Source organism: Trachemys scripta, chromosome 1 (assembly GCF_013100865.1).
Source record: "Trachemys scripta elegans isolate TJP31775 chromosome 1, CAS_Tse_1.0, whole genome shotgun sequence".
Classification (NCBI taxonomy): Eukaryota; Metazoa; Chordata; order Testudines; family Emydidae; genus Trachemys; species Trachemys scripta.
The window spans coordinates 230,428,450-230,456,359 of NC_048298.1; the positions used below are offsets into that span (position 1 = coordinate 230,428,450).

The 27,910-nt window shown below is 39.0% G+C and overlaps 1 protein-coding gene across 3 annotated transcripts in view; it reads right to left on the bottom strand.

Annotated features, from left to right (window-relative positions):
* REV1 (REV1 DNA directed polymerase) overlaps positions 1 to 27,910 on the bottom strand; it is a 100,263-nt gene that overhangs the window by 48,911 nt on the left and 23,442 nt on the right. Inside the window, exons 4-9 of one of the 3 annotated variants that reach the window (XM_034757972.1) lie at positions 21,735 to 21,903; positions 13,923 to 14,075; positions 11,187 to 11,908; positions 9,366 to 9,473; positions 7,025 to 7,141; positions 1,851 to 1,983 (exon numbers count right to left, since the gene is read on the bottom strand). In XM_034757972.1, coding sequence (XP_034613863.1) covers positions 1,851 to 1,983; positions 7,025 to 7,141; positions 9,366 to 9,473; positions 11,187 to 11,908; positions 13,923 to 14,075; positions 21,735 to 21,903 — 1,402 coding nt within the window. Of the gene's footprint in view, positions 1 to 1,850; positions 1,984 to 3,776; positions 3,963 to 7,024; positions 7,142 to 9,365; positions 9,474 to 11,186; positions 11,909 to 13,922; positions 14,076 to 21,734; positions 21,904 to 27,910 lie in introns of those variants that run through there. The other 2 variants (XM_034757970.1, XM_034757973.1) reach the window with 2 other exon arrangements.

Here is a 27,910-nt window from a genome sequence, read left to right on the forward strand (position 1 = left end):
GTACAAGTGTACCCCTTTTATATTGTTTTTTATTACAAATATTTGCACTGTAAAAGTTCACCTCATACAAGTACTATAGTGCAATCTCTTCATCATAAAAGTGCGACTTCCAAATGTATATATTTTTTTGTTACATAACTATACTCAAAACAATATAAAACTTTAGCGCATACAAGTCCACTCAGTCCTACTTCTTGTTCAGCCAACCGCTAAGACAAATAAGTTTGTTTACATTTCTGGGAGATAATGCTGCCCGCTTCTTATTTACAATGTCACCTGAAAGTGAGAATAGGCATACACATGGCATTTTTGTAGCCAGCATTGCAAGGTATTTACATGCCAAATATTCTAAACATTCGTATGCCCCTTCATGCTTTGGCCACCATTCCAGAGGACATGCTTCCATGCTGATCATGCTCGTTTAAAAAAAAAAAAAAAAAAAGAAAGGAGTATTAATTAAAATTTGTGACTGAACTCCTTGGGGGAGAACTGTATGTCCCCTGCTCTGTTTTACCTGCATTCTGCCATACATTTCATGTTTTAGCCGTCTCAGATGACTCTGCACGTTGTTCGTTTTAAGAACACTTTCACTGCAGATTTGACAAAACACAAAGAAGGTACCAATGTGAGATTTCTAAAGATAGCTACAGCACCTGACCCAAGGTTTAAGAATCTGAAGTGCCTTCCAATCGTTGGATCCTTTTCGAGCAGAACCAGTCATCAGCATGAATGCATGTCCTCTGGAATGGTGGTTGAAGCATGAAGTGAAATATGAAGCTTTAGCACATATGGCACGTAAATATCTTGCAACGCCAGCTACAACAGTGCCATGCAAATGCGTGTTCTCACTTTCAGGTGACGTAAACAAGAAGCGGGCAGCATTATCTCCTGCAAATGTAAACCAACTTGTTTGTCTGAGCGACTGGCTGAACAAGAAGTAGGACAGAGTGGACATGTGGGCTCTAAAGTTTTGCATTGTTTTATTTTTGAATACTTTTTTGTACATAATTCTACATTTGTGAGTTCAGCTTTCAGGATAAAGAGATTGCTCTACGGTACATGTATTAGGTCAATTGAAAAATACTATTTCTTTTGTTTTTTACAGTGCAAATATTTGTAATAAAAATAATAATATAAAGTGAGCACTGTACACTTTCTATTGTGTTGTAATTGAAATCAATATATTAGAAAATGTAGAAAATATCCAAAAATATTTAAATAAATGTTACTCTATTACTATTTAACAGTGTGATTAATCCAGATTAATTTTTTTAATCACTTGACAGCCCTAAAATCAATATTATATCTATCTTTGAGACTATATTTAAAACAAGTTATTGTAGGCACTGGATGTTCCCCTCTTGCCCAGGCTATTTGGGTAATTCAGCACACAATTTGTGCAAAAAGTACCATTAGATTTAGTGATCAGAAGTGATCAGGACTTTAATTTTAATGCCTGACCTCCAATAGTACAACGTTCCTAATGCCATGCAAAAACATTGGTTCCGTTTCAGAGAGAAGGATGTCACCTATTAAATCAACAATACCACTGTGTATGGAACCTCAGATTTTCTTTAGTGGCCTTGGCCCAACTGAAATATGCTTAGCTTGTGAGAACTGATTAGATCACAGCTTGAAACATGGTATTAAAGTAAAAAGGGAGAGCAAACACATTTTCTCTTCTTGTGCTGGTACCTAGCATAATTTATTTAAATGTAATTTCTGAAACAAAGACTAAGTGGTTCCATGTTTGCTTAAATTCACCCAGTGTAAATAGATATTTTGCCTGCTATCTGTGAGCACTGTATGACAGAACTTTACAATCAACATGACAAATAATTTCTACCTACCTGGCTTCATAACTACAAGATGCAATTTCAGCCATTGACAAACCAGTGATATCCAAGTCAGCTCCATTCATCTCAGCAGAATCTGGATTCTCTCCGATTGATGAGTCCAGTTTATCAGGAATTCTATTTTCTGGTTGGAAAATAATATTTTATATTTTGTTCTTACATTATTGTCTTAATGGTTCAAAAGACTTATTTAATTCACAAATAATCAATGGATTACAACTGAAATCTTTTCAGCAGTTTCTGTGCTCATATTTTATGATGAGAAATTTCTTCACAATATATTGGTTCACATCATCCAATAACTGATTAGGTCAACAAAGAACTTACCCATATATTAACACCCATCTATGGGGTTGATCTCTGGAGGACAGTAAAATAGGATGCTACTGAAGAATAACTATACACCTCTACCCCGATATAACGCTGTCCTCGGGAGCCAAAAAATCTTACTGCGTTATAGGTGAAACTGCGTTCTATAGAACTTGCTTTGATCCGCCCCCCCCCCCCAGAGCGCTGCTTTACCGCGTTATATCCGAATTCATGTTATATCAGGTCGCGTTATATCGGGATAGAGGGGTACTTTCTTTTTTCACATTATCCGAGACCAACTTGTAGATGGCTAGTGGCCAATAAAATTCAGACTATAATAATACTGTGAGTTGAGAGAGCCGTTAATACCCAACGTGGTTGTAAAAAAAGATTTAATTGCCAAACTACTGAGGTTTCTTTAAGCTACAACCTATAAACTAAATGCAAGACACTCAGAGCTTATCAACCATTTGTCTGAACAAAAGAAATGTCATAGTTACACCCATTTTAAAAAAAAAGTACAAGAATATAGAATTTCATCTCCTAATGCAATTCTACAGCTCAGCCTCCTTGTAGCCTAGTACTGACATCTCTACTTTCTAGTAATTACTTAATCTAATCAAGTAACTTAATTTAGACACCTCAAATCAGAATTTTAAAAGGTAAATGAAATACCAAGAATATTTTCAGATCAGGAAATAGGCAAAACATGTAAGCCTTGCTGGATACTTATATGTCCTTCACAACTTTCAGCTTCATTGTTAAATTCATAGACAAAGTTTCAGTTACTGGCCTCTGATGACTCTCTTACTGGGATTCAAAAGCACCTGATTTAGTATATCATTCCAAACTTCCGCTGGACCAAAATGATGCAACACTAAATACTCCAATCTCAGACTATTAAAGAAAAGGATGACACAGATCTTTAGCTAATTCTATAAAACCTACTTTGAATGAGCGAAGGCAAAAAGACTTAAGAATCATTCAAGCCAACTGAGTACTACATACATAAGCAGAAATGTATGGTAGAGAGATGCAGCAAACTGGGATAAAGTAAAGCATTCTCTATTCTATTCTGTTCAGATTCTTATTCTCTGCACATCAACATGGTATCTAAGTATCTCTAGATATGCACACTGACTCTTAATTGTAGGTTAGCCAGAAAAATTGAGTAGCTGCAAAAAACCCAAAGCTCTGAAATCAAACCAAGAACTGAACTCTAAATGGTGAAATCTCAAAAGGACAAAAAGCTATTGCTTGCTTTATAGGAAAAGTATAATATACAACTTATATTTGGTTTTCATTATTGCAGTCTATTTAATACAATAAACCTTTGTAATATAATGCAACATACAAGTTATAGCTGCACAGTGCCACACTGCCCAATAATATAGTATGGCAATAACAACTTACAGATTAACATTTTTAGTTTGAAAAGAAGTATGTTGCTATCTCCACATAAAGGTGGTTATCAGACCAAAGAAAGTGTTGTAATGGGGGGCAGAATCTGACTCATGTGGGCATCTGCCTTTCTACAGAACTTCTGCTAGTCTACTTGTCTTTTTATTTCTTAAAAATTTGTTTTAATGTTTGATGGGCTCAATAAGTTACCTAAGATGTCAGAAGTTGCAAATTTATGAAGAGCAAAATTATGGCCCAAAAAAGATAAGAATGACAAGAACAACGTATTTAGTCTGTGCCTTCCTGTGCCCTGGCCTGAGATGTTGTTGTCATCTTGTCTATCTTCACTGGGCTCGCCGACCTTTTCCACAGCGTAGCAGAGCAGATCCCCCCATGAGCTGATGGAGTCACTTCATGTGAAATTCCGGGCAATGCAGAACACATTGTCCTCACTGGAAGGCAAGGTAGAGAATCTCTCATCAAAAGTTGGGAAACTAGACAAGTGCATGGTGAATGTGGAGCAACAAATGGAGAAATCAGAGGCCAGGACCCCAAGTCTGTGAAAAAGAAATCGCTGAGAATAAATCTGTGAGTAATATAGTAGTTAAAACTGCTGCTCTTTAGAATGAAAACTGGAGATACTGGAGTGGAGGGAAAGAGACTAAAAACATCCACGTCTTGGACATCCTGGCTAGGAAAAGAGACCCCAACCTCTGAATTGCGTGTGTACACTAATTCCTTAGTTTTCAGACATGAATGTTAAAGAAGATATCAACAGAGTGTAATTTCTACCACTCAGGAAGCTGCTCCAAATTGGACATACAGGGTGAGAAAGACAACAAATTTTAAATTTAAAAGTTATATAGTTTTGGATGAATCCAAAAAAAGAAAAAAGAAGTATTTCATAAAGGATCCAAGATTCTACTGTTCCTAGATATTTGTCCAGCAATCCAGACCAAAAAGCAGGAACCAGTATCACTGAAGAAGCAATTGGCAAAAGCAGTAGTTGAAGCTGAAGGAATCTGTACCTGGTCAAACTAAGTGAGTCACAGATTTATGTATTTATTTTTTTCAATTTGGAACATTATTTCTAATAAGCAAGTTCTTGAGAAGGCAAGATCAGAGAACAGTTTGGACAGCATGAGGCATCAAACAAATGAAGTTTACTCTTATACTGGAGACTCCGTGTAAAAATGAATTTAAATAAAAAATACTCAGGCCCAATTTTCTTCTCATTTACACACGTATATCCCCAACAGGTTGCACATGTTTAACAGAGCACAATTTGTCCTTTTGGGTTTTTGATATCTTTATAAAATAGATTTAAGTTTGTTTCACATGACCCCATGTGCCTACTGGACCATATTTACATGCAGTGCACAGCATAGTTTGTTCCTGCTGTGAAGTGCTTCATGTACACTATCTAGGATGTAGCAAAGTTAGAGTGGCCTATGCAATTCACAGTACCACCTTTTCAATTAATGCTACAAAGTAATGCTCAATCACTAAATTCATTTTGTTCTCCTCAAGAAGACAATCTGATACGTTTTTATGAAAATCCATAATAGTCTCTCTTGATATAAGTTTGGTATGTTGAGAAAAAATTAATAAAGAGACTTAAAAAATGTAATGAACCTGTAGTTAATAAGATACATACTTTAAAAAGAGTGCCAGGGAGGGGGAAAAACAAAAAACAAAAAAAAACCTTTTGGCAAACTACAGGTTGTACAGTCAGGCTGTGCATTAAGAAAGAAAGAAAGCTGCTTGCCTGCCAGTAAGGGAGGATGCTGAAGTAAAAGGACTGAATGTGTGCACTTCCAGAAAAAGCTGCTGCAATAAAGAACCATGAGTTTGTAACATACTGAACTTGAGCCCCAGTGAAATCTTGCACACTGAATATCATAGAAGAGATACTGTTAAATTTGTGTATCACACACAATATGTTATTCTTAGCTAATCTTCCTCAATTTTAATCTAACTAGCTAGCTTTCCAAGACATTTCTAAATTGTAACAAATGACCTTCTTATCAAAACACATTGACCTGGAAAATGTTATAGAGTGCCTATATTTAGAACTGTGCTACCAACTGTTCACTGACAAACTATAGCACAACAAGGCTGCATCCCTATAAACAATAACTGCCCTTAATATAAACCACTCAGTCTTATACATGGAACTATGAATCAATTAGATTAAGTTTGAACATCCTAAAAGGCACTAAGAAAAGGTGGAGTGACAATGGGGTCTACATTTATTACTTTCTTCCTGTTTTAAACTGTGATTATGCTATTGCAAAACAACAAAGGGCCCCTATTATGGTAGATATCTGCTTTCCATTTTTCTTCCAAGATCTGCTTAATTTATTGACAAAGCCAACTTTTTTCTGTTAATACTACAGAAACAACATAGTTGTGGAAGATCAAATGATTCTATTCTATCTTGCACATCAACAAAATTACTAACTGCGGTATAAATTCTAATCCAACACTATTTGTTGATTCTGCTGCTGGAGTAAGAAGTGAAAAACAATCTGATTTCCAGGAATCAAGCTGAAATTAAATGGTAACGGTTAGAAATCTCTTTAGACTTCTAAACTGAGAAAAAAATAATAAAATAACGGGGAGAATAAATATAAAACAAGCTATTTATTTTTAGTGTGTCACTTTTTTCCCCACACTAAACATACTTCAGATTGTATAAACACACCTAGTCTTAAATGCTGTCTTAACAGTAATTTATGGTTGATACTTGTATATTGCTACTTCAGAACACAAAATGTAATAAAAAGAGAGTTTCTAAAGTACTGTGGGAGAATGAGAAATTCTTTAATAATCAATAACAAATGCCTGTCTTTTGAGGGAACAATCTTTATAGTGAGGACAGAATTCATTGAATTCTTCAGGGGCTTTCCAGCAACTGAAATATTCTAAAAGGAAGCTACATTAAGTCTACAGGTTCAGACATATATAGCTCAAATATACAACTATATTTAAGAGCCAGTTTCTCATTGGTCACATGCTGCTGTTTCTACAGTTCGCCTCTGCTTTCTAATAAGTCCTTTTAGCAACCTTAACTTTTGATATTTTGTACTGGCTCCTCTGTGATATAGTGTTACTCAGGTGCAAGTGATCACAGATGGTCTATGTTTATCTTATTATTCAAACAGGACATACACATTTACAGAAGCAGTATACTTTATTCCCATCCCTAACCAAAAAGGAAATAAAAAAATAAACTACCCTAAAATATATCCGCATTCTCAACAAAATTAATTAGCAGAATGTAATGATGGCAAACTATTACAGAAGCAATTTATATTGTCAGAGACCACTATCCTGTCAAAAATTAATCTCTCTAAAGTCAACTCAATGAAAAGTATTTATCCTTAATTTTTTATTACTTTAATGAGAGATTCTTCATCAGCACTGTGATTTTAAAATCAGACTCATTTTTGTACCTGCTTTGCCATTCAATATCTTATTCTGGTAATACTGCCATTCCAGCTGTGGGTTTGCACCAGGGCGAAGTGGTGCCCTTCCAGCACCTCTGTTGCTTGTAACAGCCACTGGTTTTCCTGTGAAGAATAATTAAAGTCAGTATATAATAAACATTTACAGTAATAGCACACCAAGGCAAAGTTTCTGACAATGTTTACTTTTCTTTAATTTTGTTCACTTCTTTCAACACCATTCTTTCAGGGTTATCTAATCTTCTGGAATTAAGGAAGCAGCAGTTAAGGAAGTGACTTGCATTAGAAACAATAGTTTAGTTACCTGGTTGCAATCTCATGTCAAAAGGAGAAAAAAAAAAAAATAGAGAAATCTTTTGAAACAAATACTAAAAATCCAGCTCTGCTAGTTTGTGTATAAAGACTTACCTAAACAGAAGATCCACAGTTTAACTAGACATCTGATATTGTACCAATTTAGTTGAACCATTGCAACCTCTATGCATTGCCATCTTACATCAGTTTACCTTGCCCCTGTCACTTAACTAAAGTAAGCTAATGTAAACCAGGTTTAAACTGGTATAAAACAGTCCACACACAAAGGTGTAACAGTTTAACTAAAATGGTGAAAGACTAGTTAAGCCAGTCATAACTGTATGTTTAGACCAGGACTAACCTCTGACCATTCTGGCCTAACCTTTCCCCATTTTAATCACCTCTGAACTTTTCCATGCTTGTTGTCTCTTTTGGGCTGATTTTTTTTGGAACACTTCAGCACAAACAGTGCAATCACTTCCATGAACAGGTTTAAAGAACAGAATGTATTTTTTATGTTTGCAAATCTATTTTTAATTTTATTTATGTATTAATAAACAAACAAATAAATAAACAAAAATGTTAGAAGCTCTAGCCCCTCTCTCCAGAACCTGGAACAGAGATTTGAAATTTGGCAGGGAGATAGCCCTGGTGTCAGAGAGGCACCTGCGTCCCTATGAAAATACATCCAGATCTGGCAGACTTATAAACTTATGAAATTTGCCATTTTCACAGTAAAGCTAACTGGTAAAATCTCTGAACATTCCATCTGCATTGAGCATGCTCACCAGCCTCAGTGAACATGCTCCCTTGCCTCAATGTCCCTCTGTATGCACTTTCTCCCAGACCCCATAGCAAAAGGTCTGGACAGGCACTGCAGTAGAATGTCTTTTGGCCTACAGGAAAATGTACTGAGTAGAACCAAGGAGACAATGAGTTCTATTCTTTCCTTTTTCACTTGACAGCCCTTAATGAGCAAAAGGCCACATACTGCTTACCTTAGAAGACAGGCAAGCATAATTCTCACTATTTACAGATGGGGTTAAAAAACAACAACAACAACAACAAAATCACATTTGGTATCCACGCTGCCTTTCAGAATGCTCGTGCCAAATCTGTATGATTATCTGTTCTGTCTGTAACCATGCAACCACTTCTCCTTCCACAGCCAGGACTTAACCCCAGGATTTCTGATTCCCAACATTCCTCTGTTCTCTGGCAAACAGTTGCATAAGACACTGGAAAAGATAACTGCATAGTATTACTACCAGCTACTCCTTTAGTTTATTAGTGATCTGTGCTGTGGATTTACAACTTCTGCATTCCAAGCCGGCTGATGACTCATGCAGGAGAGGTTCAAAACAGTTCCACATCTAATTTCTGTTCTTGAGGTTTAGCCCTCCCCCCAAAAAAAGCCTCCCTAGGAAACTACATAGGAAAAAATATGTTAAAAATCCATTAAGGGTTGCAAAATCGGGCACCCATAAATTAGGAAATATCTGAATTCAGGTTGCCTATGCTTGGAGTGACCAGATGCCCCGTTTTTGGGACTTTTTCTTATATAGGCGTCTATTACCTCCCACCCCCGTCCCGTTTTTTCACAGTGCTATCTGGTAATCCTACCTGTGCTTAATAATAAATAAATAATAATAATAAAAGATAAGTCATCCCAACAGGGTTCAGATACAGCCCAGCTTTCTCCCCATTTCTAGTTTTGGAGGGTTATGCATCTCCAGTTTTCACCATTTCACACCTTTGTCTGCTGAGAGTGGGGAAAATATTTTCTTCTTTTTTTCCTTGGTACTACATGCTGGAAAGAAGGCAATAAGAATTCCACTCTGTTTCTTCCACATGTATCCGTTGAGTATGGGGCACTGAGCAATATGATCTGGCAATATGAGCACTGTTCTCATACCATCAGGCAAAGTTATTAGGAAAAAAAGCACTCACCAAATCAACTTTCCTTGTTGTTAGCAAGTGCATTTTCAGTATTGTATAAGTGATTTTTGACATTTAAAAATATATGAAAACTGACCTTTGAGATCAGGCCTATTTCGAATACCCACGGATACAAAGAAGCAATCCATATCCATGTGCATTATACAGCGCTGATGCTTGGATGAACTTAAGACAGAAACATTACCTGGTATAAACAAATACAAACAGAAATTTTGAAACCTAATCTACAATTTTTGCAGTACTCATGTTAGTCATCAAGGACTGATATAAGATGTTTCCAAATACAGCAAAGTTATTTTTATAACCTTCTCCACCCAACTATTAAACTGCCTTTAAAGAAAAAATAAAGTTTATACTATTCAATGAACTACAATATAATTGAATGCAATATAACAACATTGTGGAAATGTAGCTATAAGTTTAAAAACACAGTGTAATGTCTACTAAGTGAGGCATCATACCCCATGTTATCCCTTTTATGTTCTCACAATTAACATTCTTCACCTTGTTAAAACAAGTCTGTTTCCAGGAGTTTACTATATATACTAATAATTAAGTCTTAATATTCACCATGCTAAAATTCAATCTGCAATGGAATGCTTCTTCAGTTTTTGATCAAAAGTCAGAGCAGTCATTATCTCTGCACAATCTCTTCTCTGTTCACAGGTGTTGAATGATTTTAAAATCTTTTCTACAATGGGAATTTCAGTCATCAGTGTACCTACACAGGTGCAAATCCTAGCATAGGCAAGCAAAACAGCTATAAGCGGCAATTTACACTGATGCGTCTTACTCCTGCTTGAAGTTGGGATAAGCTCCATCAGATCAATTGTCACTTATAGTAATTTCCCCATGTACCTTATAGAATTTGAACTGGTGCAGTTACACTGGTGGCAAGCCACCAACCCCTGAAATTGGAGCAAATACCAAGTGTGGACAATACCTAACACTCCATCGTGAAAAAGTATTTCAGATCAAGAAAACTGAATTGCTTCATTTGTCAATTGGCAAAGGAGGAGAAGAAATAAACGGTTTTTAAGGTCCTGTTTTCAAACATTTAATCATTTTATCTCATCTATCATCTGTCTTTTTAGTGTTTTAAAAAAAAAGTATTGCTCAATATTATACAATTAGGGAAAACAAAGGAACACAATGACAGTTTGATAGCTTAAAGAAATAAAAATCTCTACTAAAAGTAATGGTCTGCCTTTCATCCTTAGTTAATTAGGAAGAATAGTTCTGCATGTTCAAGAATATATTGCTAAGATAGAAGATGCAAAATAATATTTAGGCTACTACTATACTTAACATATTTAAGTTCTGGTCATCTTGTTCTTTACATGGATGCCTTCAGTATGGCATCTGCATGCACTGCAACACACTTACAGAGCCAATTTTTGTTCTAGATCAGATCAGATGAAGAAGGGTCACAAAGATCCAAGAGCATGCATCAGTCTTGGTAAAAAATTCTCATTTCGACTATAGATCATTTCCAACTGCTACTCAACTTAGAAATCTTCAGTATGAACTATAAAAAGTAGCGAGTTAGATTTTCAAAGAAAAATGTAAGAACAAATACCATCCTTTGTATAGATAAAAGTGTTTATGCTCAAGAACCCAAAATAGCTTGGAAATCTCTGGAAGAATTAATTAATAATTCTACAGAAAAGATTTGTGTTTACAATTGAATTTCATATTAAGTCCCAATTTGCTTTTAAAATTAAAAAATGAAGAAGGCCCTTCAGACTTTCATTTTTCAAAATCACATAAGTAGCTATTTCATATAACCTCACTTTTGAATACAGAAAGCTCACATGTTTAATCTTGATCAGCTGCCTATCATAAGAATGAAGGAATAGAGAACCTTTTTAAGTAAAACTGTCAAACAAATATCTACCTGTGTCAGCTATCATAAGTGCAGACCTGCCCGCTTTCAATTTTTTTAACTTTTCCCTTCCCGGAAAGACACCATTGTTTTTTCTCTGCAGGGTATTGACAAATTCTGTCAATTCACTCTTCCATGTAGATATGTGATGCAGTCTTGAACGAGAGTAAAAGTCAGAAATAAAACTGCAGTCTAAAGGTTTGGACAATGATGAGGGAGTGGCCTTGCTATGAGTCGGTACTGAAGAAGTGCTTTTTGTGCTTAAAGGCCCCTGAACAGTGGAGTGGTGAGCACCATTTATTTTAGTATTACTGTGCAAAGATGAAGATGAGAATGAATTACTTGTAGTCCTATGTGGGTTCTTTAAAAGATCTGTGTTTTTGTTGCTTTCCTGCAACTGCTGCATAGTGCAGTCTCTAAAGTCAATGATGCCTTTTTCAGTCTTCCCCTTCTCCTGCACAGAGCCTGGAGAGAACCTGTTTGCAACTCTGTTGCCAGAGGGCACCACGCAATCCTGTGTCTGTAAGGCACTGGTAGAATTGTGAGTATGTCCATTAAAAATGGCAGTGCTGTCTCTGTGATGCTGAATTCCATTTTGTTTCCTCCCAGGAAAGACCTGCTCCAGCTCCATAAAGCCTAAATCTTCACTTTCTTCTTTCTCTTCCTCATTCCAGCTACTGATTCCATTGGCTTTGATCTCATTTTCAGTCTCGTACTTTTTTATTATGCAATTTCTAGAACAGACAAGAAAATGTCATTTAATAATCTTACAGAAAGCAAAGATACAGTTCATCAAGAAGTAATTTTAAGTATTTACATATACATATACAAAATATATATAATCTAGGGATTCTGAATGCTCACATGCAAACGCCTGGTAGGTTATTAGAGGTAGAAGATTATATGACTTTATTACTAAGTTTGAACTATGATCTTTCACCTCAAAAAGTCAGTATTTTCTGTACACAAACTTTTGCAGATTCGCTATAATATTACTAATATAAGAGTTAAAGATCACTCCTGCATTAATCATGCTCTCTCATTAGTAAGGCAACTTTCTCTGGATTTACAGATATCATATTTGACAATAGTTTGTTGAAATCCATTTGGTTTTCTCCTAGCTAAAACTTGTTCCAGATCTATAAACTCAAAATAGTCACAGATTTCGGAGATTTGTTTTCTTTAAGCAAAACTGTTTGCATATTATGGATGTATAAAAATAAACAGCAAGTGTTGTGCCACAGGTACATTAGCTATTTACTTTTACCTTGATACTGTGAAGACAAAACTTTTACCTCAAAGAGTAATACTATAATAATACCAATGAATAAAAGTGCAATTAAAATTAGACTTTAAGAGTTAAGTGGATTCTTGGTCTATAAAAACCCATATACTCCCACAGAAAGCCATTTAAACAAACATTCAAAAAGTGATTGGTAATTAGCTACTTGACATGCAAATAAAACCAGAAAGATAATTAGCTGTGATAACAATTCATCTAAGCTTACTGCAATTATAAACTACATTAAACATATCAACAATATTTTGGAATAACTGTGTTTGGGAAGCTGTTGTTTCCCAGTGGCACTGACTTAATAAAGTCATAGTATACAGTAAGTTTTAAAATTCAGAATGGTTATGTTAGACATTTATGAAAGTCTGAATATTCTTTTCATCCCCAAATTATTACCAGCGTAATATTAAACTAGGGTTTAGGTTACTATAATATCACCTACAGATGAATGTAAGGAAAAAAGAAATGTTTCGAATGTACATACTGTAGGAGCACTTTCATTTGTCACTAGCTATAGGTCCAATTCCATAATAAACTGAAACCTCCTTGAGAGTTGCTATGCAGGATTAGGTCTACAATCTACTAAAACAAGTATTAACTGACTTTTTGTGTGACATATAGGAATATAAACTACTATTCTGAATCTGACCTGGGGACCATCTAATCCAATATCCTGTCTCAGACTACAGCCAATACCAGATGTGTCAGAGGATTCTGCAAGAGACACCAAAAATGGGCAATTATGGAATAACCTGCCAAAAGGGGGAAATTTCTTCCTAACCCCACTCCCTCCCAAATCAGTTAGAGACTAACTTGTACCTACAAGCATTAGTATTTATTCCCTCTCCAATTTTATTCTTTATATTTTTAAAATCCTTTAGAATATAATTTGTTTTCCTTATCCATATACATGTCCTCCCTTTGAGTTTTGCTAAATTCTCATATGTAAAAATGTCCACAGGCAAGTTATGCATTGCAACATTTTAAACTTATTTTTTTCAGCTATATTCATTTATACTTGCTCCAAAACCTTTACCAAAAGGAATAATTATCTCAATGTATTATTCTTTTTAAACCAAAGACCTAATTTCAGTATCACTGGTCAGATTCTTTTAATGTGTGCAACACACATTGTTTCCATACAGCTGTGTGCTATACTCATTGTGTCCTACAGTAGAAACATAATGGAAAAGCGTGGTACAGAGGCCAAGGCACTGGACTCAAAAATAGGTTATCTGGGTTCTTCCAGTCCCAATTATGGGACCCTAGACAACTTATTTCATATCTCTATGCCTCTGGTTTTCCACCTGTAAAATGTGGATAATGACACTTAACCTCCTTTGTAAAATGCTTTGAGATAAGTGATAAAATGCTATACAAGTATTATCATTTTAAACTGATTATAACTGACCGATCAACAGCTTTGTTGGTATTAACAAACTGGAAACACTTACACCCTGTTGTTGAGCTCTTTAGCTATATTGCTAGGACCTGGCATAGGATCTTCAGGTTTGCATATGGTATTAAAGTTGAGACCTTTCTGAACACTTGACTGCTTTGTGTAAAGCTGATATGGAATGTATGAGAGGAGATGTCCGGCTTTTATGCTGAAACAGAAAAGAAGCAAAAGTTTATCACTCAAGGCTTTCAGAAAAATATGTAATCTAACATTATCTTAGTTATAATAGGCTAATACTTTGATCATTACAATTTGCTGTCTTGCTATACGCGCTTTTCTCTGCAGTCCTTTAAGTGTCCACATATTTCAGTTGTGTTATCTGAACCTCTAAAGAGTTGATGTATTGCACCTAACTGGGGAAAAATTGTTTTACATTTTTAAAAATGTAAGAAGTTCAAGATATGAAATGAGGATAGAGCAAGTAGGATGACAATAAAATTAATACTTTACACACTCTGAACTGCTAACAAGAATTTTAACGATTGTTCAAGAAGTCTAGAAAGTAAGCATATAAGATGTAACTCCTCACTTAAAGTCGTCCCGGTTAATACTGTTTCGTTGCTGATCAATTAGAGAACATGCTCGTTTAAAGTTGTGCAATGCTCCCTGGTAACGTCGTTTGGCAGCTGCTTGCTTTGTCCACTACTTGCTGAAAGAGCAGCCCGTTGTAGCTAGCTGATGGGTGCTTGGAACAAGGGTGGACCGGCGGCCCCCCTATCAGCTCCCCAATCTCCTAAGTTCCCTGTGCGGCAGCCACCCAGCAGGCTATCAACTGCCGGCAGGTCAGCTGTCCCTCCCTGCACTACCATGTGCTGCTCCTGCCCTCTGCCTTGGAGCTGCTCCCAGGAGCTTCCTGCTTACTGTGTGGGGGGTAGGGGCTAATATCAGGGTGTCCCCCTCCCCCTGTTCACCCCATTTCCATAGAGCAGGGGGGCACGACAGGGCTCAGGACAGAGGAAGGGAGCGTGCTGGCAGCAGCGGCTGTCTCAACTTCCTGGTCTACTTAAAAAGGCAATCTACTTAGAGTGGTTCAGCGTACTTAAAGGGGCAATGCGCATCTCTCTCTCTCACACATGCACGCACACAGGGTATGTGTCTCTGTCTGCCATGTTGTCTCCCCTCCCTCCATTCATGCTGCCTTATAGAGCAGGAGGCTACATTAACAACAACATGTTAACTCTTGAGAGCTCAGCCGAGTTCTAGTTCATCATTTAGCAGTAAGGCATTCCCTGGGAAATATCCCACCCTCTGACTTCCCCACCTCAACCAAGCTTCACAATCATCATTGGTGTGTACAGTATTAAATTGTTTGTTTAAAACTTATACTGTGAAAAAAATTTCCCTGGAACCTAACCCCCCATTTACATTAATTCTTATGGAGAAATTGGATTCGCTTAACATCATTTCACTTAAAGTCGCATTTTTCAGGAACATAACTACAACATTAAGCGAGGAGTTACTGTACAATAGACCAAAATTAAGCACACTTACTACAATAACTGCTATACAAGTATAGCCAAAAAATTTCAACAAATATTCATTCAGCAGATTTGATCACAAAAAGAAAGTAGCTTTAAAAGGGGTCAGTACTTTATTGGTCTGATGGACATCAATACTTCAAGTACTCCATATCCACAATATAATAGAAATGTAATCAACTAATTGTCTCAGATCAGTGATGTGCTGGAAAATCCATTTAACTCTGAACACTGTAATAGACAGATGCACTCACTCCAGGAAAAAAAAAAAAAAAAATCAGAGAGATGGGAATTTCACTAGGATCTGATTCACCTTTAAAAAGTTCCCTCAGCTTCTGGAATTCTACAGGCTCAACTGTCCCCTCCTGTGATGGAACACACTGGCAGGGAAGAGAAGAAAGCCTCCAGAGGTTCTTCTCATGAAGATTTGTCATTCATCATTCCAATTCCATGCTTCTGGTATGCCCTGTCTCTACCCACCAGACCTGCACTGTTAGGCCTTGGAGAAGCTGGCAGCTTCCTCAGGAGCCCTTCTTCTTTAAAGTGGGATCCTGACAACAACAAAAACCCACCCAGAATGAGATTTTAATCTTTCCTTCCTGATCTCTGTTCGTGGTGGAGGAGATGATAGGTTCCCTTCCTAGCCACTACCCCTTCCTCTGACCACAGGCAGATCTCCATACTGCACTCTGGAACAGAGGAGTTGCTGATGTGGAAGTCCTTTTTACCCCAAGGAAGGGTGAGATACATATGAGAATCAAATAATCAGATTAGATTCAAAGCTTTTACGAGAGGAGACAGAGAGAGAGATGATTTATCAAAACCATTTATTAACACCTCAATACTTTTTTCTCCATGATACATTTCCTAACTAGCTTAGACCTGTACTTTATTAAGGGACTTAGCAGGGGAAAAAGCCTCTATTGGCTGTCATGTTACAATTAGGGAAGAATGTAGAGGGAGATCATGTTACCCAATTAGAGAAACAAACTAGTTAGCATTTTGAGAGAGAACTGGGAAGGTTTCTAGGGAAAGGTGTAATCAAAACAGCTACAATAGAGAAAGTCCCCAAAAACAGATGAATTAAGTACATTTTGATACATTTATACAACTTAAATGATATTCCTTTATGAATACTGTGAATTAAATGACATTTCAAACCTTTCAGGTATAAAAAATGTTGGTGTAGCAACCAAGCATTTATACTCCTGAAGTATGAAAATTTTTTCATATTATCACATGAACTTGACTAACCCAAAGTGACAGTCATAAAATTATCCTGTCAACTTTGAATACAAACAGTACTTAATACTGGTATTTTCTAGGCTGAGATTTTAGCCGTTGGTGTAGCTGCATCGGTCACAAACCTACCATAAGACACTGTCTGCACTGCGATAGCTCACCCCAATTTCAAGCTGTATTACACTGCATCAACAGCTAAAATCCCAGTGTAGACAAGGCCCCAGTGGGTATGTCTAGACTGGCATAAGTCTCAGAGCCCTTGTCTACAGACCTGGTCTCATACTACTGCGGTAAAAACAGCTGCATAGATGTTTGGGGTTGGGCTGAAGCCCAAAGGTCTGCACAGCTGTTTTTAAAGCCCTAACGCAAGCCCAAGTCTATAGACCCAGGACCTGAAATTCTCTGCCACAAGTTTTAAAATGCAGTCTAGACATGCCAATGACCTCCTGGAGTAATGAATTCCATAGGCTGATTATATGCTTCATAAAACAGTATTTCCTTTTATTATTTGAAAATCAAACTTCTAAAATTGCCATGAAAATGTATTGGCCTAGGGACAACATCTATTATCCCACCCTTTACTACTGGGGGAAAAAAATGTCCTTTTATTCACTCATTGGGGGGTGGGGTGGGGGGGGGGTGGAGAACCCTAGCTAGCTCTGGGGAAGAGGAGCAGAATGTTTAGAATAGCCTCACAAAAGACTTCCCTTTTATTTCCAGTTTTTCCTCCTTCTTGTATTATTGAATGAGATTTTAAAAAAACCTAGAACACGTTGTCAATTTCCACTGTGTTCTTAGTAATACTGCAATTCCTCTCTAATTTTTACAATCTATTTTCATATTTAAAACCACTAACCATTTTTGTATCATCATATTCAGGACCTTTAAAACCTCTGCGCTCTCTCTCTAGATAGATAGAGTTCAGGACATTTAAAACCTCTGCTCTATCTTTCCTTTGAGATGTCCTCCAGTTTTTCAGATGATGTACCATTATTTTGTAAAACAAAATTTGTATTATAATACAACATCCATTTTAATGGGCTGAAACATCCTGTTTCCTTCAATTGCTGAGGTGTTTTGATAATTTCAGCTCGTGTATTGCTTTACATTTATACCTGATCTATTTCATCCGCAATGATGCTCCTCAATTCCTGTGTGTTAAAATCTACCTAGAAATGACTCACAACCCCCTGAAGATTTTACTAATCTAAACAATTAAGTTATCAAACTTCAGTTTTCTACTTACTTTCTCTGCCAATTAAGATTCTGATCTTTCAAGCTGCTGCATTCTCATTTCACACTGGAGTCACTAGGTGCCTCAAAGGATCAAGCCTTAATATATTAACAGTCTCAACACTTAATTTCAACCTACTATTAACTGGTCTTTACTAAAAAGAACTGTTCACGTTGACTTTTTTTTTTTTTTTTTTTAAACACACAACTTAACCAATTTTTAATCTTGTCATAATATTTCCTTTATCCGTCATTATTTTCTAATTGTTTCTTATGAGAAGTCTTATTAAAAGCGGTTGAAAAGCCAAGTATATTATGTCCTTCCAGTCAGTATTTTCCATGTTATTACATTTTTCAAAGAACTAATATGTTGGAGAGAGACAATGTCCCTTAAAGAACTTGAATTGCTTTGACTGTACCAGTTTATATTTATTCTAGTATTTTACTTTATGCTTAATTACAAAATAGGAGCAGAGGTTCCCCCTGGAAATTAGGGGAGTCTCACGAGACTAATTTCTGGAATCTCCTGGCAACTTTTTTTTTTTTTTTTTTTTTTTTATTAAAGACATGTATCATGTTGGCAAATTTCCAGTCTTTAAAAAGATGTGGTTAGAATCTCTCTTCTTAGGTATCTTCACTATTTCCCTTAGAATGATCAGATTGAATTAAGTTTAGGGTTAATTCTGCTTACGTCAGAACTTGAAAGCTTTGATCCAAACTGTCAGAGAACTCTCACTGATATGTAGAGTTGAAGCCCAGAAGGGACTATTAGATTACCCTGCCTGACTTGTATATCAAAGGCCATTAAACTTCATCCAGTTACTCCTGTATTGAGCCTCGTTACTTGTTTAACTAAAGCATACTTTCTAGAAAGGCATTCTGTCTTGAAGATAGCAAGAGGTGGAAATGGTAGTTTATCCCACTGGTTAATCACCCTCACTGTTCCAAATTACTTATTTCTAATTTGAATTTATCTGTCTTTACCTTCTAGCCAATAGTTCTTGTTATGACTTTCTCCGCTCTCAGATTAAAGAGCACTCCTGTACCCAGTATTTTCTCCCCCATGAAGGTGTCTATACATTAATCAAGTCATCTCTCAATCTTTTTGACAAAATAAACAGATTGAGCTCCTTCTCCAGCCCTTGAATAATTTGTGTGGCTCTTTTCTGCATCTTCTCCGATTTTTCAACATACTTTTAAAAATATAGACACCAGAAATAGGGGACGAGAGGGAAGGGAAGGAACAGGCCTGTTGGTCTACTAGCCAGAAAATCTCCTGTTAACCAGTTGCCTCCCATCATCCTGTTGAGGGGGAGTCCTGAATCTGTAGTCCTCCCAAGAAGTGAGAACTTCTTGCATAAAACAGGAACTACACAGGACTGAGCTCCCTTCCAGTTGGCATAACATCCATGGGATTGGGGCTATCCTCCTAATAGCTAAAGGAAGGCAGAAACAAGGAAGGGGGAGGGGGCAAGTAAGCAGAAATAACGAAGCTGGAAGAAGGCGTAGGGCAATAAAGCAAAATTGGAGCATTTGGCTGTCCCTTCCACTTTCATCCACTGCATTGCCTGTTCCTCCCTGACTCCCAAGCCAGGGGATAAATAGGGAGGGAGGAACCCCTTCCCTACTTTGCATGGGGCCCAAGGAACATCAGAAGATATAGGGGACACAGGGTTGGGGTTCTTCACTCCCAAGGACTACCTCCTCCATCTTTGAACCCTGACAAGCTTTAATGGGCACTTCAGTGTTCAACAAGCCTACTAGGCTTGTCAGCCCAAATGAGCCTGACACACCATCGGACAGGCAGCAGTTGGTTAAAAAAACCTACTAAGGCTCATGGATGGCATGTCAGGGTGAGGGAATTTTCACTCCTTCTGAGTAAGGCTGCGAGTCTTTCACAGAAATCATGGATTCTGTGACTTTCCAGGACCTCCGTGACTTCCGCAGCTGCAGTGGCTGGTGTGGCTGACCCCAGAACCACCCGAGCAGCTGGGGCAGTCCTGGGGCCAGCCATACCAGCTGCTGCGCCGGCAGCCCCAGGCATCTGGTTCCAAGCGCTGCCCCGGAGCAGCAGTGGCAGGGCCCCGAGCCAGAGCCCCCTAAGCAACAATGACGGGCCCTCGGGCTGCCCCCTCCCCCAGGAGCAGCAGCAATCGCTGGAGCACTCTCCCACCCAGCACCAGTGTCTGCTGGAGCACACCTCCCCGTCCCAAGCACCTAAGATTTAGTTAGGGGTATTTTTAGTAGAAGTGTAAAGTCTATATTTAGTGGCAACTCAACATGTTTTAATTATTATCAACCAATGACAATCAACCTTTAAGAACTAAAGTACCAATACAAAACATGATTGACATTGATTACTTAAAGTTTCCTGCTTGATGATTTAAATCATGATTAAAATTGGTGATTTATATCAATCCACACTGGCAATTAAAATGAAAAAATAGTATTTTTGCTTATTCAAGTCTACGTACCCTGACAGATTATTAAGAACAATCAGATATTTTATGTAAGGTAAACTGTTTTTCATTTATTTAATGGTGGCTAACGGAGATTACTCTTAGACAATATCTGACGATAGCCAAACACAAAAGGACTAGCTCACACATTCAAGTTACACCTTATTCATAAGTCTTACATGACAGATTAAAACGCAAGATATCTATACCATGCGGAAAAAGAGAAAAAGAATAGCAGAATTAATATATCACTCCATCAAAATTGTTCTGCTCTCCTTGGCACTGGTGAGGACTCAAGTGGAGGGCTGTGTCCAGTTTTGGAAGCCATGCTTCAAGAAAGAAGTGCATAAAGTTGGAGAGAACCCAGAGGAGAGCAGCTAAAATTATAAAAGATTTAGAAAACGTGACCTATGAGAAAAGGTTAAAATACTGGGTAAATTTAGTCCTGAGAAAAGACGACTGAGGAGAAAATATGGTAACAGTCTCTAAATACGTTAAAGGCTGTAATAAAGATAATTATGATCAGATGTTCACCACATCTACCGAAGGCAGGACAAGAAGTAATCAGCTTTATCTGTGTTAAGGGTGATTTAGGTTCAATATTAGGAAAATCCTACTAACTATACAGTTAAGTACTGGAATAGGTTACAAAGGGAGATTGTGGAATCCCCATCGTTGCAGGTTTTTAAGAACAGGGTAGAGAAACAGCTGTCAGGGATGGTCTAGCACAGGGGTAGGCAACTTATGACATGTATGCCAAAGGCGGCACGTGAGCTGATTTTCAGTGGCACTCACACTGCCCGGGTCCTGGCCACCAGTCCGGGGGCTCTGCATTTTAATTTAATTTTAAGTGAAGCTACTTAAACATTTTAAAAACCTTATTTACTTTACATACAACAATAGTTTAGTTATATATTACAGACTTCTAGAAAGAGATCTTCTAAAAATGTTAAAATGTATTACTGGCACACGAAACCTTAAATTAGAGTGAAGAAATAAAGACTTGGCACACCACTTCTGAAAGGTTGCCGACCCCTGGTCTAGGTATAGTTGGTCCTGTCCCTGTACGAGGGGAATGGACTAGATGGCCTCTCGAAGCCCCCTCAAGATCTACTTTTCTATGTTTTGAGGCCATCATGCAAATATGCAAGATTGTTTTTTCAGAAATTGCCATTTTTCTAGTGAGTGGTCTGATAAACTAAGAAAAACAAATTGGATTATAAAAAAAAAAAATACAATACTCAATTAAAAATAAAACCATAAATCTATCCTAATACAACCATTCAGAATGTAGTTTTTCTAGACTTTTTCTTTTTTTAAAGGGAGAAGCCTGCTCCCATTGAAATGAACCAAATGCAAAACTAAACAGTCAGATCACCATCCTTCTAATTTTACCTTTCTACGATCCATTCTGGTCGAACCACCTTTTCCCCTTTCAGTTCTTTTATTTTGGCATTTGGAAGATTTGTGGCAATGATGTGCGTTGTTTTGGATCTGGAATAGTACACATGGTATTGGCCACCATGCAACATCATTAACCTCCTTAATTCATCAGCTGAAGGATCTGTAAAATTAACAAAAATCTAACTGTACAAGTAGTATTCCTGCATTTTTTGTCCCTGAGAACACTTATGGAATCACAGAAATTCAGAAATCTAAAACCATGGTTGATTAAAATGCAGAGCAACTTTTTTCTGAAAATCCAGTAATTACTTAGGAGACTTAAGTCATTTATTCAAAATACAAGTAAACAAAGCCACAGAAGTTTAGGCAAACTGTCATTTCTCGAAAGACTGCTTCAAAAACAAAGATTTCATAGTCAGGTTCATTTAAAAATGTTAAACAAGGCCCATTTTACATAAGCATCAACACACAACAAAATCAGAGAATTTCCTCCACATCTTTTGATTGGTATTTTCCCACATGCAATGAATGAAATGCTGTATATGGCCTTGATAGAAAGCAGTTTATTCCTAGGAAGTAAGAGAAATTACTTCTTATAACTCTTTTTTGATATTATCACAGGATTCCTACTTTTGAGATTCCAGCTCAGGTGGAAAACTCTCTCAAGCTCTTCAGCTTTTGGCTCTCTGAAATTATTAGTAGTTGAGGAAAAGCCTCTCTTTGCTTACAAGCACTGACCAACTGCCAATACGTCAGCTCCAGTTAGAACCTGCCCAGTTAATTCCTGAATTATACAGAAAGCAAGGAATTCCGTAAAAACCAATCATAAAAACAACATTTCAGAAATTAAAAGTAAAATTAATTAATGGTGTTAATTTTGCAAATGAATTTTAGTTCTGCTGTTTCTCTTTGAAGTCTCTTTGAAGCACAACTTATTGCTGAGCTCTGTGACTTTATCCTCACGCACAATTATTTCAAATTTGGTGACAATATATACCTCCAGACCAGTGACACCGCTATGGGCACCCGCATGGCCCCACAATATGCCAACATTTTTATGGCTGACCTGGAACAACGCTTCCTCAGCTCTCGTCCACTCATGCCTCTTCTCTACCTACGCTATATTGATGACATCTTCATCATCTGAACCCATGGGAAGGAGACCCTGGAAGAATTCCACCATGCTTTCAACAGCTTCCACCCCACCATCAACCTCAGCCTGGACCAATCTACACGGGAGGTCCACTTCCTGGACACCACCATACAAATAAGCGATGGCCACATTAACACCACCCTATACCGAAAACCCACCGACCGCTACGCCTACCTTCATGCCTCCAGCTTCCACCCCGGTCACACCACACGATCCATCGTCTACAGCCAAGCACTGAGGTACAATCGCATCTGCTCCAACCCCTCAGACAGAGACCAACACCTACAAGATCTTCACCAAGCATTCTCAAAACTACGATACCCACACAAGGAAATAAAGAAACAAATCAACAGAGCCAGACGTGTGCCCAGAAGCCTCCTGCTACAAGACAGGCCCAGAAGAGAAACCAACAGAACTCCACTGGCCATCACCTACAGTCCTCAGCTTAAACCTCTCCAACGCATCATCAGTGATCTACAACCCATCCTGGACAATGATCCCTCACTTTCACAGACCTTGGGAGGCATGCCAGTCCTCGCCCACAGACAACCTGCCAACCTTAAGCATATTCTCACCAGCAACCACGCACCGCACCATAACAACTCTAACTCTGGAACCAACCCATGCAACAAACCTCGATGCCAACTCTGCCCACATATCTACACCAGCAACACCATCACTGGACCTAACCAGATCAGCTACAACATCACCGGCTCATTCACCTGCACGTCCACCAATGTTATATATGCCATCATATGCCAGCAATGCCCCTCTGCTATGTACATTGGCCAAACTGGACAGTCACTACGCAAGAGGATAAATGGACACAAGTCAGATATCAGGAATGGCAATATACAAAAACCTGTAGGAGAACACTTCAACCTCCCTGGCCACACAATAGCAGATGTTAAGGTAGCCATCTTACAGCAAAAAAACTTCAGGACCAGACTCCAAAGAGAAACTGCTGAGCTCCAGTTCATTTGCAAATTTGACACCATCAGATCAGGATTAAACAAAGACTGTGAATGGCTATCCAACTACAGAAACAGTTTCTCCTCCCTTGGTGTTCACACCTCAACTGCTAGCAGAGCACCTCACCCTCCCTGATTGAACTAACCTCGTTAACTCCACACTGATATATACCTGCCTCTGGAGATTTCCATTACTTGCATCTGAAGAAGTGAGGTTCTTACCCACGAAAGCTTATGCTCCCAGTACTTCTGTTAGTCTCAAAGGTGCCACAGGACCCTGTTGCTTTTTACAGATTCAGACTAACACGGCTACCCCTCTGATCTTTGAAGTCTGTTTCTGAAGTTTTTTTGTTCAATGATAGTGACTTAAATCTGTAACAGACCATTAACACCATTAATCTGGGCTTGAATAAGGATTGGGAGTGGCTGGCTCATTACAGAAGCAGCTTTTCCTCTCCTGGAATTGACACCTCCTCATCTACTACTGAGAGTGGACTACATCCACCCTGACTGAATTGGCCCTGTCAACACTGGTTCTCCACTTGCGAAGTAACTCCCTGCTCTCCATGTGTCAGTATATAATGCCCGCATCTGTAACTTTCACTCTATGCATCCAAAGAAGTGAGGTTTTTACCCACGAAAGCTTGTGCCCAAATAAATCTGTTAGTCTTTAAGGTGCCACCAAACTCCTTGTTATTTCCCCTTTAAGTAGCTGACCCCAGGCTTAAGTACATGCCCTGTTAATTAAGTCAGCTTGCTGAGATCTCCTGAGACCACAGCTACTGTCTAGAAGCTCCCTCCATAGTGTGTCTCCCCTCCCCCCGCTCTATGGAAGATGGGGTAAGCAGGGTGCAGGAGCAGGGGGGAGGGGGAGACACCCTGACATTAGCCCTCCTCTTCCCCCCTCCCCCCGCACAGCAAGCAGGAGTCTCTGGGAGCAGCTCCAAGGTAGAGGGCAGGAGCAGCACATGGCAGTGGAGGGGAGGGACACAGCTGAACTGCAGGCAGCTGCTGCACCGGGAACTTAGGGGAGTGGGGAGCTGATAGGGAGGGCTGCTGGTGAACCCTGGTTCCAACCACCCACCAGCTAGCTGCAACGGGCTGCTCTTCCTGCAAGCAGTGGACAAAACAGGCGGCTACCAAATGACGTTAGAAGGGAGCATTTCACAACTTTAAACGAGCATGTTCCCTAATTGATCAGCAATTTAACATTGAAACGTTAACCGGGACGAGTTACTGTACACTCCTCTCCATGGACCACCACCTTGTAGTGGTGGAGAGGCTTGTGTGTCTCAATGACCCCGAAAGCAATGCTGCCTGGAGTCATGTATTCCCTTAGGGCTACCCATGGCAGAATGGTCAAGGGCTAGATTCCAGACAACAGCAGAGCAGACGGAAGGTAACTGCACAATGGAGGTGAAACTGTTGTGAAATGTTACAACGGCTGTGAAGGTGGATGAAGGCTGCAGCAAATAGAGGATCTCCCATCATCATGGTGCCCAGGCCATTGGTTTCAAGTCCTCTACCTGTCAAGGATAGTGTGGTGACTGTTGTGCACCAGTCTCCCCACTTTAAAAGAAGTCCCGCACAGGCATCTTCCAGTTTTAGGGAAAAATAACACTGCACAAGTCAAAAGTCCGGTGGTGATCAGCGACGGGAACAGGGCAGTGAAATCTGGAAGTTTCTAGTTACAGACCGACACACAGGCAGCGGGTGTGTGATACACAGTCGCCTTGCTCGAGGATTGAGGCAGGTCAAGCATCTTGGCCACTGCACCCACGACTGAGCAATCCTTTTTAGGATCCACTCTGCTTACCCCACCTGGAGTAGGGGTTATAAAAGGTACCCTAAAAATAGTCTTGCCTCTGTTTTCCCTGGCTGGATAGGCACATCCAGCAGGATCACCACCTCAGCGGTCAAAAATGTAAGAAACTATTCAACTTTGGAACTTGGAACGTACGTACCCTGATGGACAACTCAAAACAGCGACCGACCAGAGCGACGTACAGCCATTAGTGCTCGTGAATTGAGTCGGTTTAACATCGATATTGCTGCTTTGTCCGAAACTAGAAGAGATGATGAAGGACAGGTGAGGGAGGAGAAAGGAGGATACACCTATTTCTGGAAGGGAAAAATCTATAGATGAACCCCGATTGCATGGAGTGGGCTTTGGTATAAAGAACAAGCTCGTAAGGTGCCTCTATGAGGTACCTGTTGGCATCAACAAGCGGTTTATGACACTCCAATTGAGGCTCACCAAAAATGAACAGGCAACTATTGTGAGCGCCTATGCACCGACACTGGATGCTGATGAGAATGTAAAAGAAGATTATTATTCTCAGCTGGAAACCATTTTATCGGAGACTCCTACAGAAGACAAGATCATCCTTCTGGGGGATTTCAATGCATGTGTGGGACGAGACTCAGACCTGTGGAAGGCATCATTTGGGAAAGAAGGGAGTTGGCAAAAGAAATTCAAATGGAATTCTGCTCCTGACCAAGTGTGCTGAACATGAACTTATTGTTACGAACACTCTCTTCTGACAAAAGGAAAAGTTCAAAACATCTTGGAGTCACTCACGGTCAAAGCACTAGCATCTCCTCGACTACATTTATAGTTCGTACCCGAGATCGTAGTGACGTACTTCTCACAAGAGCAATGACAAGTGCTGATGACTGTTGGACTGATCATTGCCTCATTCGATCCACAATGAAAATTAAGATCACTCCCAAATGAAGTCTGCAAAAGAAGGGCAGGCACAAGTTGAAGATTTGAAGGACCCTATTAAGCATGACCACTTCCAAGCAGTCTTAGAAGAACGGCTCCAATCAGAGTTTCCGGAAGAAACTGAGGAACACTGGAGCCAGTTGAGTAATCACCAATGCCTGTGAGGAGACCATAGGCTACCAAACCAGAAAACATCAGGACTGCTTTGATGAGAATGATGCTGAAACTGAACAACTCATTAATGAGAAGAGAATGGTATTTCGTGTTTGGCAGAATGACAAATTGTAATATAAAGAGAGAAGCCCATGCCAAGGTGAGGGCGGAAGTCCAAGGTAAAACCAGAAAACTCAAGAACAAATGGTGGACTGAGAAAGCACAAGAACTCCAACATCTCACAGACCACAATACATGTGGTTTCTTTAATGCCACACAAGGCTGTTTATGGACCAAATTGCCATGGTATGAATTCTCTTTGCTTTAAGGATGGAACCACACTTCTGAAGGACAACAAAGCCATCAATTCTCACTGGAAAGAACATTTTGACGATCTCCTTAACCGTAATTCTATGATTGCAGATGAAGTCCTTGAGCAAATCCCACAACGGCCATTTAGGGATGAGCTCGGAGACCCTCCTAATTTGTACGAGGTACACAATGCCACTAAGCAGATGAAGAACAACAAGGCAGCAGGTCTAGATGGGATCCCCATTGAAATCTTTGAAGACAGTGGACCAGAGCTAATTCGGCAGCTTTACCGGCTTATTCTTAAAATCTGGATAAAGGAGGAGATACCCAGTGAAATGGTCACCCTCTTCAAGAAAGGGGATAAAGCGGATAGTGAAAATTATCGTGGTATCTTCCTCCTAGCCATTGCGGGCAAAGTTCTGGTGCAGATCTTTGCAACTTGCCTTCTGCCTGTCAGAAGAAATTTTAATCGGAGTCACAGAGCGGTTTCCGACCACGTCGTGGAACTGTGGATATGATCGTCACAGCACGGCAGCTGCAAGAAAAGTGTCGGGAGCAAAACCAACCACTGTACATGACTTTTATTGATTTAACTAAAGCCTTTGATTCAGTGAATCGCCATGTCCTTTGGACTGTACTTTCTAAGACTGATGTATTTATCAGGACATCCAATGTCCTAAAATTGCTTCATGATAATATAAAAGTGACATTCTGAGCAGCACTGGCTCCCAGAGTGAACCTTTCAAAGTACAAACAGGAGTAAAACAGGGCTGCATCACCACTCCAACCATATTTGCGTTTTTTATCGCCATCATTCTTTACCTAGTTGCTGGGAAGTTTACAGTTGGCG